Source organism: Calidris pugnax, unplaced genomic scaffold (assembly GCF_001431845.1).
Source record: "Calidris pugnax isolate Ruff unplaced genomic scaffold, ASM143184v1 scaffold244, whole genome shotgun sequence".
Taxonomy (NCBI): Eukaryota; Metazoa; Chordata; class Aves; order Charadriiformes; family Scolopacidae; genus Calidris; species Calidris pugnax.
In genome coordinates this window covers 1,321,618-1,340,728 of record NW_015091141.1, presented here as the reverse complement: position 1 = coordinate 1,340,728, position 19,111 = coordinate 1,321,618, and the positions used below count along the sequence as shown (strand labels likewise).

Genomic DNA, 19,111 nt, shown 5'->3' with positions numbered 1-19,111 from the left:
CCCTCACCACCTCAGTCCCTCAACTGCAGATGTCAAAGCCAGTATTAGGAGCTACAGGATTATAGTCTTCTGTGTCAAGTGCAAGGAGAACTCCTATTTAGTTTATCCCACTTTAAAAACAACAACAATCAGATTCATAGGCAGAAGAATCTCCAGTTTCCAGTTCCCTCATTATTTGGATTGGTTTGAATGCAGTTATCTATCTATAAAAGCCTGCAGAGCAGCCACTGAGTTAAACCATTCATGCCCTGTGGGGAATGAACCAGTCTCAGACCAGCATATTCTGTGAAATGGTGCAAGTTTGACTTTTCCAGTTGGTCTTGGACAGTTTAAAATGGCTTTCCGTGTTCTGGCAGATGAAGCATCTGGTCAAACACTGCAGTCAATAGGAATCTGTCACATTTACATCCCATCACTGATAATATTCTTCAGACCAAGTTCTGACTAGACATGGTCTTTCTGTCAATCCAGCCAACAGCTCACCAGTTGCTCTTTTTTGCCCCACAGCAGAGAAGAGGGGGGAAGGTTTTTCTCACCTGCTCAGACTACAGCCGTGCTCCAAGGTGGTGAAAAGCAAGAGGGGCTGGCAAAGTGCAAATCGCTCTGGGATCCATGACCAGATATCTCGCATCTCTTTCACACTGACAATTTCAGACTTGAAGTTCTCAGCATGAACTGCCAAGTGCACATTCTGCCTGAGAAATACAATACAAAACATTAAGAAACAATAACTTAGGAACAAATTTCAGATTACTGGACAGAAACATGCAAAGACAGCTGAACACATAGGACCCCAGTAGATATGTTACTGTTCAAAACTCCAGCCCATGGGATTAGAAGGCCATGACTTAGTGATGGTGATAAACTACTACAGTTTAACATAATCCTCAGGAGGCCATATCCGGCCTCACTGAAATACCTGAAGCAATTCCCCTGTGTGGCAGCTGTGGCCTGCACTTTTACAGAGGACATAACAGTGATGACCACGATCTTAAACAGATTAAATTATGTTTCTGTTTGAGACAGCCTCACTGGCGCTAGTGTGGAAGCACAGAGACCCATACACCTAAAGAAACAGCCAGGATCTGAAAGGAACAGGTAGCACTTTTTCCCCCGCCCTGAGGTCCTGCCTGTATGATGGAATTAGAGAATTCCTAAAACCCTCAGAAATCTCAGACCAATCAGTATTACCACATTAAGCAATTTTAATCCAAGGAAAGTATTTGAAGCTTTTGAAAAGTTCTAACTCTTGGAAACATGTCATTACGCATGACTTCAACTTCATTAAGAACCAAAGAAGTTCCTAGGTTCACGGTTACAGACAGAGCCTGAAAACATGAAAGAAGACTAGACACAGTGGAGAGCAAACCCCCACACCCCCCAGAAGGGTCTGACACAATTACAAGACCTGATTTATGGCTTTTAAACACCTGAATGTAATAATAATAATAATAATAATCATCATCATCATCTTAACCACCCTTCATTTCTCAGATTAAGTTAGCACACAATGCTTTTAAACACCTGAATGTAATAATAATAACCATCATCTTAACCACCCTCCATTTCTCAGATTAAGTTAGCACACAACCTCAGAACCTGGGGATTAAACAAGTGTTATTACATCCGTGGCCAATGTTAAAGACTTTTAAAATGCAGGGGTGACAGCCAAGTATATGGTGGAAGTGACAGACAAACTTACACAAGACACTAAATTACTGGGTAGCCATAAATTAATTGAAGCTTCAGGTGGTTTGCTCTGCATGCAGGGGTTAAGCTGCAAGTATATGTTTTGGGTTTTTTTGACAAATATTTATTTCTTTCCTCTCAGTTTCATGGAACATTAAGAGGACCTCAATATTGCATATCTGCATGTAACTGAATAGCTTAGCTCGTGCCCAAAACCACACAAACTATACATTTTTTATTATTTTTCTTGCTTGTAGTACCAAGAAATTAGCAGTGTTTGCACTGCGCTCCAGAGCGGTGCTTGCTTGGAGACATTGGGAAATGCTTCCTGAAATTTATTGTAGCTGCCTTAGTGTCAGCATTTCTAATGAAGCAACTCCTTAGGACACTTTAAAAAAAAATAATAATTACTGCTTCCTCTAGCAAAATGAATCAAATCACTACATGCATTGCTCCCCTGCATTATTTAATTAGGAAGGAACTTATACGGACATCTCTTGAAGCAAGCTGCAACTACTAATGGGCTTTAAAACTCACAGTGCCACTGACTAGGGCATTATTTGTGCCTTTAAGCACAGCAGGCTGACACACAGAGAACTCAACTGAAGTCAAGGATGAGCCAAGACTTAAACCCACATCTCAGGAATCTTTAGGTCTCAGCCCTCCCAGCGCTGTCGGGCTGCAGCTAAAGGCTGCTGGTGCTGCAGAGCAGAGCCCAGGAACAAAGCCTTGGTTTCAGTTCATCAGAAATTAGATTGTTCTCACATTCAAGGAATTAAAAACAGTGAGGGCACTCAACTAGTCTATTACAGTGAATTTCTGGGGGAAAAGTAATGCTGATAAATAAGCTAAGAGTTAGTAGCAAATACTGAAACAGTTTTAAACTTGCCAAACCTCAAACAAGCAAGTCTCATAATTATTGGTGTGCTTGGTTTGTACATTTTTCAGACTTATGTGACCTGTTTGGGCAACTATACTTAAGTACTTGTTTCTAAAAGGCTCCTAACCTTCAGGTACCTTTTCTTTTGCCTCTGTTCCTTTTCCTAGCGATTATGAACTGCTGATTTAAGGACTTTCCTACCCAGACCCCACCTGAAGCCTGTTTCCAGTAGAATTCACAGTAACACAGCACTCCCAGTACCCTGTGTCTCCCTATGACTTTTCCGCAGGTAGAATATCACCTTTACAAACAGATCTTTCAGTTTACTAGAAAGCATTTACCATTGTATTGGTCACTTAAAACTACTCCAGGTGTGCCGCTCCTGCCCCTGGAATATTATGGTGAATCATTTTCTGTTTAATGTCTCCATTCAGTTAGTAAAACCTAGACTGTAGCTTGACTGAAAGATCTGAAATAAAACGAGCTGCTATTTCCCAGTTTTAAATCACAGCTGCAGGTGCTTAAGAAGGAAAGTGTTGAAAGCAGTGGCAATACACAGCCTGCACCAACCTCAGACCAAGCTCTGTGCTGCTTAACAAAAATACAAGTTTTTTGGAGGGGTTTCAGAAAAATGCAACTAGAGTTACAAGTTACTAACCCATTTTCATCCTCTCATTTTTCACATTATTTCTCCAATGATGCTGAAAATCACCTACTTCAGTTGGGTAGTTGCTTTTCAAAGTAGTAACTGAGTGAAAATGAACAGCACACAAGTTGGCTAAGAAAAAAAAAATATGTTTCAGTCTATACTGGTTGATGAAAATTAAGTTTAGCCTTCACCACATCAGAGATCCTTCAGGGTTGTCTGGTAAAAACCCAGCAGTTTGAGAGAACACTAAATTTGGACTGGCACTGCATTAAAGTACCACTAGAACTGAACAAATTTATTAAGATTTTACCCTGTATTATTGTTTTCCTCAGTTCTTCATGTTGGCTCATTGGGATTGTTGGGATAACTTTCTATTGATTGCTGATGTTGGAAAGACAAGTTCAATTTTTATTATGCCAAAGGAAATCAGAATTAGGGAAGCAGCACAATTTAAATGTTTAATAAAGAAGCTTATTTGCTATTCTTGTAGGAATATTGTTTTTACAGCTATATCATTAATACAATGTGCTCCAGAGACTTCAGAATTCCTGAAGATAAAGCCAATGTTGATGACCTGCAGTAGAGCTGTCACAGTGGGTATGCCCTGTATGTATTCTGAGACAACAAATACCACACTTCAAATACCACCCACTCACTGAATTACATCTTCCTGCTCTATTTTGTTTTGAGTCAAGTCTTATAAGGGTCTGCATTATCTTTAAAATCCATTATAATTTCAGTTAGGGCATAAATGTGTGGTAGAAATGATATGTTGTTTCTCAGTCATAAATGGAAATATAAGCTGAAAGTGGTCTATAAACCTGAAACCTAATCTGTGTTGATATCGGTGTCAGCAGACACTCTGCATCTACCCAAGTCCTCCCAATACCTAATTCTGTGCTTCCCAGCAGAAACCAAGTCTTGCTGCTCCTTTCAGAGCATTGTAACTACAGTAAAATAGTATATGGATGTTGAAGATTGCTTGGCCGAATGAACAGCCTGCTGATCTATTGGCGGTAAAATCCTCAACACACAGGATATGACATGAAACACACTTTGGTAAGTCTCTTGAGGTGTTCTTTCAGACATGAAAACATGAGGAAATTGATTCCATTTTGATTTTATAAATTAGTACCAATGTTAGTGTGCATTACTCACTGAAGTTAACTCAGGGCACCTGCAACAAGACCAGAAGATTCTCAAAGGCATTAATTTAAACCCAGACTCTTGTGGTACTTAACACTCACAGGGCAGTCTCTCTCCTTTCCAAGTTCTCTGCTTATCAGGTATCACAATCCACTGTGTTTTGTTCTTTAAGATTTGCTTTCCAGGACAAGATTTGATGCATGACTTCATTAACTGTTAATGCTACATGGCTGAGTAACTCTGACCTCCTTGACATCGGAAAACAGTCTTCTTGCCTCTAAAAAAACCCCGTCTGCTTAAAAATAAATATAATCTAGTATGAACAGAGACAAGTCACTTTTAAGAGCGTGCCAAGCGGGGTTCAGTCCAACATTTTTCCATTTAACTGTAGAAAGCTTGCAAAGAAGAAAAAAAGTTGAGTACGTCTCACACCTATTGCAACAGCATCCACCAGGTTAGGATGTGGGATGATCTCACAAAAATACCTTTCTTCCAACGTAGAAAGGACTTCTGTCCCACCATTAACACTATGCTTTTCCATTCTGGAAAGCACAACCTTGTGTGGCTGTATTGAAGTGCTATGTGGACGAGGTGGGCCCACGTTCCCTTGTCCTCCAGGTTTGCAGGTGCTTTGAACTAACTTTGTGAGAGCATATTCAGGAGATGTTACACAGTGTCAGGAGATGTTACACAGTGTCAGGAGATGCTCTAATCGCTGTCCTGCTTCTGCCCCAGCATTAGTTATAACAGCAGCCCCAGAAAAAATCACCAGCCAAAGACAGAAGAAATGAGCAAAGTACAAAGAGTCAAGTGTTTTAACCTACCTTTTGGGAGACGCAACACTGCAAACAGGAGGGTGCAGTATGGAATTGACAGAAGGAGAATGTATAAGGAGAAACACAAAAAAAGATAGAAAAGATCAGTGATTTCCTACATCCATGACAAAGTGAATGAAAGGAGCCTGGAGAGAAACAAAGCAAGGTTTGATTCAAATCACCAAGCACAAGAAAAACAATCAAACACAGAGGTTAAAATATTTCCTATTTCCGTTTTTTTTCCTTTTTTGCTACCTGTTTGTAGTTACCCGATTGGAAGGATGATTCTTCATCTCCTTGCACACGTCAAACACATCTGGAGAAGGGAACTCACTCACATCCTGTTGAGGACTGGAGAAAAGCTCATTTCTCCAGCACCCACATCTTGCCCACACCGGGATCCAAACCAAACCCAGTTCACAGCAGCATCGGGCCAGGGGACACCAAGAAGATTCAGCGTGTTTACAAAAGTAGCTGAGAGAGCATAAAAGTTGCCTGGTAAGGCAGTAACTGCTGGCATTATTGGGGTACAAGTTTACTGTATTTTGCTTTGAAGGCACCGCCGCTGTTCGGAGCAATAATACCTCGACAGCATTTATCACAGCAGGAGCTTCTGGGGGTTTTGTATTTTTTGTTTGTTTGGGTTTGGTTTCTTTTTAGATTATTTTTCATTTAAAGCACTCATTCTATTGCTGAAGAATATATTCAGAAAGGATATTACAACTCTTCTGAACTCCAGTACAGGAAGAAAAGCAACACGCTAGAAGAGTTAATACTTGTAGTTATGAGTCCCAAACACAATGGCCTAAACTCTACCCGATGTGACATTCTGGTGGCTAAAGGCCTTGACGTGTTTGAGACTGACAAAGTGGTCTCTTCCAAGATATGAGCAAGATAAAGCACAAGCTCGCTATAAACCAAACTGTGAGTCTAAAAATAAACCACTGGAAAAGACTGGAGGGAACTTCATGTGTATTTGGTCACAGGAAAGAGGGTCAGCTAACATTTACATTATCTGATGGGCTGAAATCTGTAAGTGGATATTTCAATACTACAGAATATTTGTTTGCAACTGCTGTGACTAACTCAGCAACACAACCAGCTGCAAGATCCTAATACATCGGTGGCTGGTACCTTGTGATTTTTAAAGATTTAGAGAAAATGAGAGACTACCCCTCTAGAATACCAATTTCTAGATATCACACTTACTGACCCCTTCAGAGGTCACAAGAGTCGATAGAACTGTTTAATGCTTAAACTTAGATTAGAAAAAAAGTTGGGAGACGTTTTCTGCAGTCAAAAAGGCCTTAGGAGAAATAGAACATGTCTCCAACACCAGAATTTACCTGTCCCTACATTTGCACTTAGCAGGATACTAATTTTGTTTAGATCTATTGCTGCCTTTTTTCCATACATGGAGGGGTCTTTCAGTGTTTTATTATTGTGGCTTTTACTCCCACATTGGAGCAGGATTTCATTTACTAGTTTCACAGCTGGCTTTTCCTCTCCTCATTTCTGAAAAGAAATTGTGATTATGCCATCATCATTTGCAGCAGCATCCTCACTGTTCTCTTCCATGGTTCTTTCAAAATAATTGTTTGTAATAGTAGATGGATCTGTCACTAAATAGAATCACAGAATGAATCACAGAATCACAAAATGAAATGGGGTTAGAAAGGACCTCTGGAGATCATCTAGTCTAACCCCCTACCCAGAGCAGGTTGTACAGGAACGTGTCCAGGTGGGTTTTGAACAACTCCAGAGATGAAAACTCCACCACTTCTCTGGGCAGCCTCTTCTGGGGCTCTGCCACCCTCATGAAGTTCCTCCTCATGTTGAGATGGAACTTCTTATGTTCAAGTTTGTGCCCATTTCCTCTTGTCCTGTCACTGGGCACCACTGAAAAAAGACCGGCCCCTTCCTCTTGACACCCACCCTTTAAGTATTTATAGGTGTTGATCAGATCCCCCCTCAGTCTTCTCTTCTCCAGACTAAACAGACCCAAGTCCTTCAGCCCTTCCTCGTAAGAGAGATACTCCAGGCCCCTCATCATCTTTGTAGCCCTAAACAGGCCAACTCCTACCTATGATTATTGTACTCTGACTTTCAGGAGGCTTGCAGTCACACTAATTTTAAAAGTAACCTTAAGTAAGACTTATTTCTTCCTTGTTCTGTTAAAGTAACTCCCCAGTTAAGCAAGGTTAAGGTTTAGATTGAACATTAGGAAAGAATTTTTCACCGAAAGAGTGACAGGGCATTGGAACAGGCTGCCCAGGGAGGGGGTGGAGTCCCCATCCCTGGCTGTGTTTAAGGGCCGTTTAGATGCAGTGCTGAGGGACATGGTGTAGGGGAGGACTTTGTAGAGTAGGGGAGATGGTTGGACTCGATGATCCCAAGGGTCTCTTCCAACCTAGACCATTCTATGATTCTATGAAAACATTCCCTGTTGGGACAGAGTTTGCCTACTTACACTAAAGAAACTATTGTTTCTTTAGTGTAAGTAGCATGAAATGAAATTATATATATAATCTCACATTTAAGAATTAATTTTCGCATTTGTTTAGGTACTTTTCCTTCCAAGTAATTTATCAGTGTTTTTTCCAGCTTTGCTAAAACACATTTTAATTTAGAAACAGCTTGTGAAAGACACTTTTGAGATACAGTACTTGCAATGAATATGTACCCGTGAAAAGTAATTATAAATTCATCACTGAGTAAGCCATGAGAAACTGCTTTGTCTCTCTTGTATCATAACAGTTCAGTTACACTCCTCGTTACAACCCCAGCAATGCTTAATTTTGGGGATGTTGCCTTTTCCTACAGAGGAAAAAAAAAAAAAAAAAAAATCAGCAGAGCTACCAGCATGTACCAGTAGAGCTCTTCTCCTTCCCCAGCAGTCACCTGGACTGACCGACTGACCACTCACCCTCAGGCTGCCGGGAGCCAGAGCCCTACCTTTTCTGTTTGACCGTGATGCCCTTCTGCTGCAAAGCCTTCTCGTTGGCCATCTGCAGGAGCTGGATCTCCTTCCGTGAGAAGAGGCGGATCGCAAAGGCTTTTTCCAAAAGCCTCTCTGGTGACACCGACTTGGCGATGTCTCTCACAAAAGCCCGGATGTCCTGCTGTACGCTGTCCGACTCCATGGGCTGCCCAGCTCGGACTTTGTGAAAAAACTTCAGAAGAGCCAGTGCAACGCGATAGAGAACTTTGTAGCCCTCCACCAGAAACACATCAAAGACCCGAGCGATGTACACCATCGGCAGCTCTCCGAAGAGCCAGCGCTGCCAGTCGGAGTACACCTCCAACACGTCCTCCGACACGGCCACCATCAGCTTGTGTGCTGCCTGGCAGTACTTGTTCACTAGGTCGCCAAAGGTCATGCAGGAGGACTCAAAAGCTAAGAACGTCTGGTCAATGAGCCGCTTGGATGGGTCATTGCAAGCAAGGATGCGACAAACCTGCTCAAAGCACTCTGCCTCATCCTTGCTGTAGTGCAGGAGCAAAGCTATCACAGAAGGCAGTGCTGGGCAAAATGATATGTCTGGGAACTGGTTTGCAATGCACAGTATGATCTTCCTGACGGCCCCGATGCCTTCTGCGTTCAGGCAGTAGGTGGGGACCAGGCTGTTATCCACAAACTCTGGCAGGGGAAGGGAGCTGCTGTTACGTTTTCCAACGATCTTCACAACAATGTCCCGGTACACGTTTGCATCGGGGGTCACTGTGCGGCAGGGGATACTGCTAATTAGTTTGTGGTACACTTTGGCTCTCAGAGAGTGGTTCTTGGCCCAGTAGCCCTGCCGGGCCAGCTGCTTGAGCTCCTGGAACTCCGTGCAGGTCAGCTCCTTCGCATCCTGGCTCTGGGCAGTAACATCCATTTTGTCCCAATCCACAAAGCGGTTGTATTCATCCATGGCTCCAGGAGAAGCATATCAGATAAATCATGAGAATGAAGACCTTATTTGGTCATTAAATGACTTGCAGCTTTTCCTGAAAAAGTAAAATAAGAGAGGTTTGAGTAACAGGTAATCTCCCATTTTCTTTAGAACACATACATCCATTCAACTTGTTCCTGCAATACGAAAACTGTTTTCTAAAGCAAGCAAAGTTAAAGATACATGCCTTTTAATTTTTAAGACAAACTTTACTTCCATTTTGTCAGTAACTCATACTGAAGTAATTTATCAATGGCCAGCCAAGAGGCTGATCCTGAGGACACGTCCACAGGAAGTTAATGCTCGTAACTGGAGGACCAAGCTGAGGCACAGACCTTCACATTAACCTCTCACTTCAAGAACAGAAACCTCCCACTTCAAAAATATCCACTGCGAAGTCTGTTCAATTTGCCATCTCTCTTCCTAATTCTCTGGGGAAATAGCTGTTATTTATACTACAAGGATGCAGTCTCACAAGCAGCTTACGCTATTCTAAGACTGTGTGGTCAGTGACAAAGGATGCTGACCTCCTGCTAGCCACAGCCATTTGTTCTTAGTCATTTCTTTGTGCTGGTGCTAGCACTTGTGTGGCCACACAGTCCCTGGAATTCGTTTGTTAATCTGGTACCTTTTTTTCTTTTCCACTGGACTAGCAGATGTGCAGCTCTATGGCCAGTGCCAGAACAAAGGTGAGTGCAGACAGCACTGCCCCTTCTGACTGCAGCACAGGCTCGTGTCAGCTTCAAACAGCTTCATGGAACTGCTTCTTCATTCTCTGGAGCGCTGCCCTGGACTTGTGGTCCTGACACTTCTATGATCAAATCACCCTCTAGAGGGCCTGCTGTCACCAGCATTAGAAGATTTTAAAAATTCACACCACTGCAATAGCACCAGGAGCTGGAAGACCAGGTTCTGGCCTCCAGTTTCTCAAGTCACATGTTCACATGATCCACCAGTTGACTCCAGCTTTAAAGTACACCCGTGTCCCAGCAGACAGCATGACTGCAACCACTAATGCCCATCCCTGAATCAGCTTTACTCACATCAGTGCAAAACTAGAGAGGGAGATACAATAAAATGGACTAATAGGAGCAGGCAACAGGTTTGTGCAGTGCTGAAACATCTCTGCAACCTGCGCTCAGTGCCAGAGGAAAGCTGGGAAGCACACGGCCGTTGGTGCTGCACGCTCTGCCAAGGCAGATAAACCCTATAAAACACAACAGGCCTATAAAACTGTTTTGTACAATTAAGACATTATGTAGGAAGGTTAAATCAACAAAAACAGTTATTGAAATGCTTCCAAAGAGCCTTTAATCATTCCTGTGTCAACAGACTGGAGAACACATGAAACTTGACATTTATCAGCACTGTCTTTCGTACAACAGGTGCACTAAAATGATATGAAACTCCTCAGGTGAATACACCATCGAGACAGACACCTCATCCTCCCTTTTCCACTACGGGAAAGTAAAACAGACGTTTTGCCTTAAATAGACAGAAGCTGGTAAACATACAATTAGCAGTAGCTTGGACGGTCATACATTTAATTCAGAGAGTTTTAGATTCTGACTAAATATTAATCTGTGTATTTTGGAATCACATGCTTAAACTCCAAAATTTAACTCCTCTTTTAAGAGTTCAGCAGCAATGCACAGGAGTCTTTCAGAGAAGGCTTTTGGATGGCTTTTCTCTACCAAATAGTTACTTCAGGTGTCTTTGTTTTGTTTTGGTTTTTCTTTTTTTTAAATAAAAAGATTATTTTTTTTTATTCCTCTTTGTACAACGTAATAGCAATAGAGAAAGGCTCACCATTTATTTTTGTTGTCTTCCACATCTGAAATTAATTCTTAGACTGTAATTAAAAGTACACATTGTCCTGGCTTCAGTTCTGAAATCCAGTTATCTTACGACGTGCAGAAACAATGCCTCTCTGTGAGCTGAGTGTGTCTTTAGGATACACAGAGACAGTAACGGTGGGACACCAGTGCATCAGAGTCAACGTCTGCTTGTGGAAGTCAGCATTTTTCTGTCATGCTCCACCTGGGAATCACAGGGAAACTCATTATCTTTAATTAAAATCCTAGAATAAGAACCCTGTGGAGAAGAGAAATTGAATCCTATTTAGCCATGACCAAAGCACAGTGAAATGAACCATTCTGTTCATGGTGACTTCAATATAGAAACTATTACCGTCCTGTGCTTGCTGGAGTCTCCACTATGCAACAGCTTCCCCCTTCTCCAATCATCCCTTATATTAGGGAGGTTTAAGGAAAATGCCTATTTCTAAGATACACAATTTCTAAGATACTCGGAGTTCCATCTCTGCTGTCCTTTTTCCTGTAAACTTTCTTCTCCCTCCTCCTTACTCTTTCCTGTCTTATTTTCTATCGTTCAGAGACATAAGCGCATTTAAAGGTTGCATCAAACAGCCACCTTTCCCTCTGGAAGTTACTGCTTATTCCAGAAACCAACTAATTTGACGGGTATCTGCTTCTCAGCAGCTCACTGAAGTTCATGGCTGGAGGATGGAAATCAGACTGCCAGAACTTTTGATTTGATCTTAGAGTCTTCTACATACTTTGGCTGGAATAAATCTGCTGGGTCTGCCAGTAGGTCTGGCTGCTTATCCCTTTCAAAGCTCTACATGCTGCAAGAAAAAATGACAGCAAAGCAAATGGGCATCGTCAAGGCTGCCAGAGCATTACCAGCTCTTAACTGTACTTGCAAACCCAACAGCATTAGCGTTCTTCAGTGTAATGGTGTGTACCTCTTAACACTGTGCCAAGAGCTACTATAAGCCAGCAAGGCTCAAAAGGGGAGTATTTACTTGCCAAAGGAGAATAGCACAAGAAATCTCAGAAAATTCTAGCCAGCCTTCATCTTCTCCTCCTACTCCTTCCAAAACTTCCTCCATCCCTCCAGACAAGTTCCCTCTCTCCTGGCAGCCACACAAAGAGCAATGTTGAACTTTGAGCTGGTGGAATGAGGAGCCAAAAGTTGTCTCCTGTTCAGTGGCAAAGGGCTACTTGAGGCTGTCTCCTACCCACCTCTCCCACCACGGGGGAGCAAGCAGGCAGTGCAGACTGTCCCGTGTGGGTGTACTGAAGGCTGGGGTGACGGTTAAGGAGTAGTGTATGTCTGTGTCAAAGTCCTATCTTCACCTAAACTACCTGGCTTTCACATATAAAGAAGGGGTAAGACACAGGCAGAAGAGAAAAAACATTCCAGATGTAATATTTGTATGAAGATATGGTTAAAGGCAGGTAAAGAGACGCACTTATACCACCTTACTGCAACAAACCCCTTTCCCTCTTGCTAAAGTAACTTCAAAGAAGTTAGTGTCATGTTGTGGTAAGTGTTCCCTGACGGACATGGGGACAACAGGATGGACCACCACCTGCACTGCACAGAACTGAAATGCTTTCAAGCACCTGTTAGAACCTAACTCTAAAGGGACTGTAAAAATTAGCAAGAAAATTACATTACTCATAACAACACAGCTTGAAAGTTACTTATATCTTATTTAAGGGGAAGCAGCCATTTCCTTTTAATCATATTGACTTTCACAAAACACCAGGAATTAACATAGAAGAACAGAACCAGGAGAAAAAGCTTTTTTCTTAGTAACTGCCACACAATTTTGAGACTGTTAGATCTATTAGTCTATAATAGAGACCTTCAGTTAAGTGCAATATGAAAAAAAAACAAACCACACAAGTGAGAAGGAGAACTAGTAAAATGCATATTGAAAGCATGCCAAAAATGGCTGCAGAACAGGCAAAAGATTTTTCACTATTAAGTTTAAACTATGAAGCAAGCAAATAATCATTACCATTCAAAGCCCAGCAATGGCCATGGTAACTGGAACTGGCATGATTTCAAGTCAGCAACTAAAATTTAGGAAATATGTAGCTTGCCAGTCCAGCCACATTTCCCATCCCATTCCTTAGTTCTTCCCATTGTCACTGGGGCTATTCGCTGAAAACTGGGGGGAATTTGTATAAACTACACAAGAGCGAAGCCCAGTGTGACTGTCAAAAATCTGACACTGCCCGTGAAGAAAAATTCTATAGAAGTGCCTAAAAAATACATCCTTAAGAAAAGATAAGATTTGAGTGATGAGTTATCTTCATTAAGGGTAATACAGGGCTACAATTTTACTAAAGATAACATGGCTAGGGCCAGCTTTAATAATTTTTCTTCTTTCTAAAATGCAGGAACTAGCAAACTGAAATATCTGGAATACAACTAATTTAGAGAACAATTATTTCTTTCAAATCCAGAGTACGCAAAGCACTCCACAGTAGTGAAATATTTAAATTCTAAACTATTAAAAAATAAAATCCAACTTCGGTTAAAACAAAATTATGTGATTTGATATGGCTTTTAATAAACACAGGAAGGTTTCCTAAAAAAAACCCAAACTATAATTAATCAGGAAACTTTGTCCCCTATTCTATTTAGGTATTCTTGCAACTTTGTTCTGAAAGTTTGAATAGAGATTAGTAGTTTATTAAGACACTTTACTCAAATCTAATGCAGCTGCTCTGTAGCAAGAAACTCAAACTTTGAAAATAACATTTTTCTTATTAACAACAGATGGTTACATCACCTTTGGTTCTGCTATTTGTTGTGTTCTGTACAGATACAGCTAGATTCTGACAACCAAAATCTCAGCATGCATTTTTGTAATGTGCTAAGAGAAAGCCCATCTCTTTTGCTGCTCTACAAATCAAGACTAACACTACCCTCCCAGACCTGCAGCATGTCGTTTGCTGTTTGTACTGCTGAGCAGTACAAACTCAGCCAGGGAAAAGGCTCAAGCCTACTCTCTTTCATAGCCTCATTAAACTAATCTGTGCAGGAGGTACATGAACAGATAACGAGAACTGCTTCCTCAAGACTGCTAGCTTGTTAGTCCTCCACCTAGTAAGAGAAAATTAAACCCCAAACTCTGAGTAGATGATCTCCCATCTTTGAGGAATGCTCAATCATGCCTGAGACGTTTGCTTCATACACCAAAGGATCTGAGAGGATAAAGCAACGCAGCAAGACAATAATAACCGCAGAACAGAAGACAACTAGCAGCAAGTTACTCTCTCCTCCCCTCCTCCCCCACCACTTCAGTGCATCCTGGTCTTCTCCAAGCCCAGACTTCCAGCAGCATACCGTGACTCATCTGGAAACAAGACCGGACACCGCAGTGCCTCCCTCTTTGCCCCAAGCACCTCCTGATCAAAAACACATATTGTCACATTTACAGCTTCAGTTATTCCCTCTACCACACACCAGTGAGAGGATGTAGGTATCAGAGCCAAAATTAAGCACTCCATTTAGCAGTGGAACAAGCTGAACACAACCAGTTCATCTTGTGCAGAAGAGCAATTTGGATCACGCTGATGCATTCTGGAGTGATGATCCTTTCAGTAGAATACACAGAGTTCGATGGATTGCTTTAATGAGGTTAAATGCAGTTCGATCTCTTTAGGACTTGCCCTGGGCACTGTGTACAGCACAAGCTGGGCTCCAGGAATACAATTCTGGATAACATTCTAATACTTGTTTACCAATAACAATAGCGGATGAATTAGCTGCTCTCCACTGTTTTTTTGTTTTTTTTTTTATATTCTTTTGGTACAAAGTCTAGAAACCTCTCACTTTCCTGAGTAACTGACAAAAACCTGACACAAGAGTACACTGCAGGGTAAATCATTTTAGGCATGTGGATGATTTCTCTGGGATGTCATTGTTGCATACGAAGCACAGTCACAGGAAGTCTATCCTAGAATCACCTGCTTTCATTCTTAGGACAGTACTATTGCCTTCTTAAACACAATCTTTAAATTATCTGCAATTAACCTATTGTGTACTTTACTCCAGTTAGAAGTTCAGACACACAACGAGCTCTTCACTGCTGGCCAGATAAATGACAGTAGCTTATATTTAGGAGAATGCGTACGCCTCATATCTGCAAGTGCTTCAACAGGAACAGCACCCCTTCCTTCCCATTCCCTGCTCTGGACAACACAAGCACTTCCAGCGTTCTACCCCTGGTGATGCTGTGAGCTGCACTGATCATTAACATACCATAGAGGAACAAAATAAACACACAAAACCCAAATGAGATAAAAATCTGGAAAAAAACCTTGAACGCTCTTGTTGAGAAAAATGGAAGAGAAAAGAAATGGCTAATGGTTCCACAAAGGGTGAAAAAGGCTAAAGAACAAAGCACTGTAAGAGGATACTGGATGGTAAATGTTATCAAAGACATAAATCAGGAGCTTTCTGTCCTGCCTATGTCATAAAAAAAAAAGGAACAACTAGTAAAATTAAAGAGAGGAGAATTCCTATCCTTTTTTCCCCCCTAAACCAAAAGGAAAATGCATTTAAGCAGCAAAACTATTTTACGTGATGTATTAAAAATGATCCATTAAAAAAATAATCTGTCAAAGTAGCGCAGAAAAATCAATACAGTTTTCCTACTATATTGACTGCACCTTCCTTCTTTCTTCCACATTTTAAGAATGAAAAAATCCCTCACATTGTGCTAATTATTATTCTTCCCTTTGTTTCAAAAACTGAAGTAACTAGAAATAGGTCTCTTCAACAGCAAACTCTGGCTCTGATAAAAATTTTACACTGAACAGGTAATCTTCAGTCATTTTTTTTTTCCCCCTAAACACCTCAAGTTTATATCTTTCTCCATTTGGAAGTACAGTCTACTATGTACAGATAAGGATGTGCCAGTGAAAAGCTCCGACACTGTAACAAATCCATACACAATAAATCAATCAATTTTCCTGCTCTCTTGCATTGAATGCTTTCTGTCCACTTTGATGTCTATCACCTCTAGATCCCTCTCCACTATGAACATTTACTGGCAGAAAAATGTCTTTAAACATCTGTGCTTCTCCTTTTAGACATGTTGTCTGCATTTGTTTATGTTGAACACAGATTTATTTCTTTTCCTCCTATCTAAACCTTCTCTACAGGAGTACATGTAACCATGTTCTTTTTTTTATGTGTTTAGAGTTTCTTTAGGCTCAGAACAGCAGCTGCCAGCACGAATGGAAACACATAGATTTTTACAAAGAGAAGACAATCTTAAGGTGTGACCTTTGCTGGTTATCTAAGATGTTTTGCCGGGAAGCATTTCACAAACAATGGCAATGTTTATGGGTTTATTAGTATGCGAAAACCATTCAGAGGTTAAAGAGCACATACCTCCTAGACCTGTACCTCCCACTATCTGACCAGTTTCAACACTACGTGATTACACGTTTCAACTGCTTTTGTGACCAAGTATCATGACAGCACGTCCCGGAGTCTTCTCTATGAAGTGTTTGGTTTCTCCTCTGTCTTCATGTGACAGTGCACCAGTGCAACCACTAAGCTGCTTGAACACTTTAACACCAAACTATGGTGGGTGCAGGTCCCACAACACAGTGAGGAGCCCCCCAGCCCAAAGGAGCCCTGGTGAGTTCTCAGGCTGCCACAGTATCACCCTGAGAAAGAGAACACAAGCTGCTTTGTGGAGCTGAACACACTTTTTCCAAGGCCCCATATGCTTCCCTACAAACTCCCTTAGCACTCCCCAAGTCATCATCTATACTATACTGCAACGGGGTTTTTTTTCCCTTTTTCTTTTTATCCTTTTGTTCCATAAAATAGTAGCCTTTTCCCTGCAGGATTTAACAATGTGTTTGCTAGGCTGGGCCGGGGAGAGGCAGGAGCCTTGTCTGCAGGCCACAGGCTACTTTGTTGTACGAGTGACATAGGAGCAGAACTAGCTCATCACAGTGTCAGCCTGTATCTTGTCAACACAAATATACTTTCCATTCAGATATACATACATATAGACACAAAGTATACATTGTGCATATGCTTGCATGTACATATACATACTGTATATACACAATATATAGACAAATATCTAATCCATTTTTAAAACCAGTGATCAAATTCAGATTCTTCACAATATTTACTTTTATCAAAAATAAGTCCACACAGATGAACACTGTACATTCTCTTGCAAAAGGTTCAAAATATGAACTATGCCATTTAAAGTCTGTTAAGGAAACAGGCCAACACCCCTGTCATGCACATTACCTTTAAAATGAAACAAAAAGACAATTTAATCAAAGCAGTACAAATATCAGTGTGGATACTTATGCAGATTTAATTCTTCTGTTAAATTAAGTGATAGGACCTGTTTATATCTATTTAAGACCTCCCAGTGCAATTTATGAATATGCAAAGCCTTAATGTGGCAGTGCTGGAGAGCTTAAGGAATACCTACACTAGACAACGGGTGGCTGCACCAGTAACCCTGGGTAATGGGGCACACGGGTCCTGGCTCTCTCAGTCAGCAAATGGAAGTCACTGCGTGCACTCCTTGCCTCTGTAGTGAGCATACGGGGAGGGACACTCTATTCACACCAGCTATTATCACTAGATCTTGTTTATTCCAGGATAAGTTTTGTGATCCATAATTTCAGCCAGCACCTAAAAATGGGGCAGGAAAAGCTTATAGTTTCAGACTGTTTAATTATTCTCTGCATTAAGTGCTAAGGGTGTAGAAGTTTTCTCTTGGAAAATAAAAGGGAATCTACAGTAAGATAAGCATATAAAAACTACAAAGTTAAAGCTATCATTTTATACAGAATTTATTTTCTTCCAGCTCTGCAAAACCCTACAGATTTTCTCCCTTTCCCTCAAGACTGTTGAGAAGAAAAGCTTCAATAATCTGGTATCCCTGATAACGGATAACCCCTTTCCTGAAACAAAGGGTAGATTATCCTACACTCGAGAGATAGTTCAGACACCAACATCAAGCCAGTTCCAAATAGACTTTACAATTTAAAGGAGGACCTAATCTCAGGCAAAATGCCAACAGCTGCATTTCAAGGAACGTATATTGCTTCATCTTGATACTTATTTCTGTAGCCTTTCCAAAGTTACGCTCTATTAAAAGTGAAAGAGTAGAAACAAACATCTCTGAAGCAGCAAAGGTACAGAAACAGCATTTCATAATGAAAAACTAATCAATGTAGAATCCCAAACTAGTCCTGCATTATTTTTATTATGATTTTAAAATTAAAGGGGATTTATAACAACAAATTGGCTGCTGAGTTTATAATCTATTAGTGTATATTGCTAATCTCTAGTCTTACTAGTGGGACAAAACTTTGGGAAGACTAGCCCTGTTAGAAGGCCATTAGGATAGTTAAGGGGCCAGAGGACAGGATATAAAAGATGTTGCCATACTGGCTTTGGTGTTCTTTAGCCACGGGTTTGTTCTGAGTACACCCAAGGGGATTAACATCCCTGACAGGCCTACTCCTCTGCAGAGTGTCACTGACCAATGGACTCAGAGTCTCTCAGCTGAAGGAGAGGTCTTACCCGCACATGGAAAAGTAAAGCAGGATCGTTCCACATGGGACATTATAGGGCAAACATTTTCTGTACAGAATGACAATGCTACCAAAAAAAAACCCCAAACAAAACAAAGAACCTCAATACTGCTCCATCCCTGAGACTGAATTGCTGTTATTAATCCCTACCTTAGAACTTACCCTTGTATAGATCTTCTTACGAATTACTCCCTTCTGCTGGGCCTGCTGGTGGGGACAGGAAATAAAAAAAGTTAGACTGTTTTTTAAAGAAACCATTGGGCAACATCCGTGAGCGTGAGGTGCACCATTGACCTCCACACCTTAAAAATAATAAAAAAATGCAGGTATCTGCCTGCACTCCTGTATGGCTTCCAACCTTCATACCTGCAATTGCAGTATAGAAAACATGGGGCAAATATTCTCATAATAGAGAAGAGTAGCTTATTAACCCCATTATTCAAGTGCTTACAGCATAAACAACTCATTTCAGTCTCTAAAACCACAAGCAGGATTACTACTTGTGTAATCTTTGTCATAAACACTTTTAGCTAATATTCCCATGGTAGCTGACTGCTGTGTTGTGTGTGTCCTGCCCCCCCCCC

At 41.1% G+C, this 19,111-nt stretch overlaps 1 protein-coding gene across 4 annotated transcripts in view; it reads right to left on the bottom strand.

Moving 5' to 3' along the window:
• The window catches only part of TBC1D24 (TBC1 domain family member 24), a 30,279-nt gene extending 11,544 nt beyond the window's left edge, over window positions 1-18,735 (bottom strand). The window contains exons 1-5 of one of the 4 annotated variants that reach the window (XM_014958819.1): window positions 18,690-18,735; window positions 10,924-11,154; window positions 8,135-9,169; window positions 5,189-5,206; window positions 537-695 (exon numbers count right to left, since the gene is read on the bottom strand). In XM_014958819.1, the coding sequence (XP_014814305.1) occupies window positions 537-695; window positions 5,189-5,206; window positions 8,135-9,093 (1,136 nt within the window). In that variant the 5' untranslated portion in view covers window positions 9,094-9,169; window positions 10,924-11,154; window positions 18,690-18,735. Of the gene's footprint in view, window positions 1-536; window positions 696-5,188; window positions 5,207-8,134; window positions 9,170-10,923; window positions 11,209-18,689 lie in introns of all 4 variants that reach the window. The other 3 variants (XM_014958820.1, XM_014958822.1, XM_014958821.1) reach the window with 3 other exon arrangements.
• Between the last annotated feature and the right edge of the window lie 376 nt (window positions 18,736-19,111).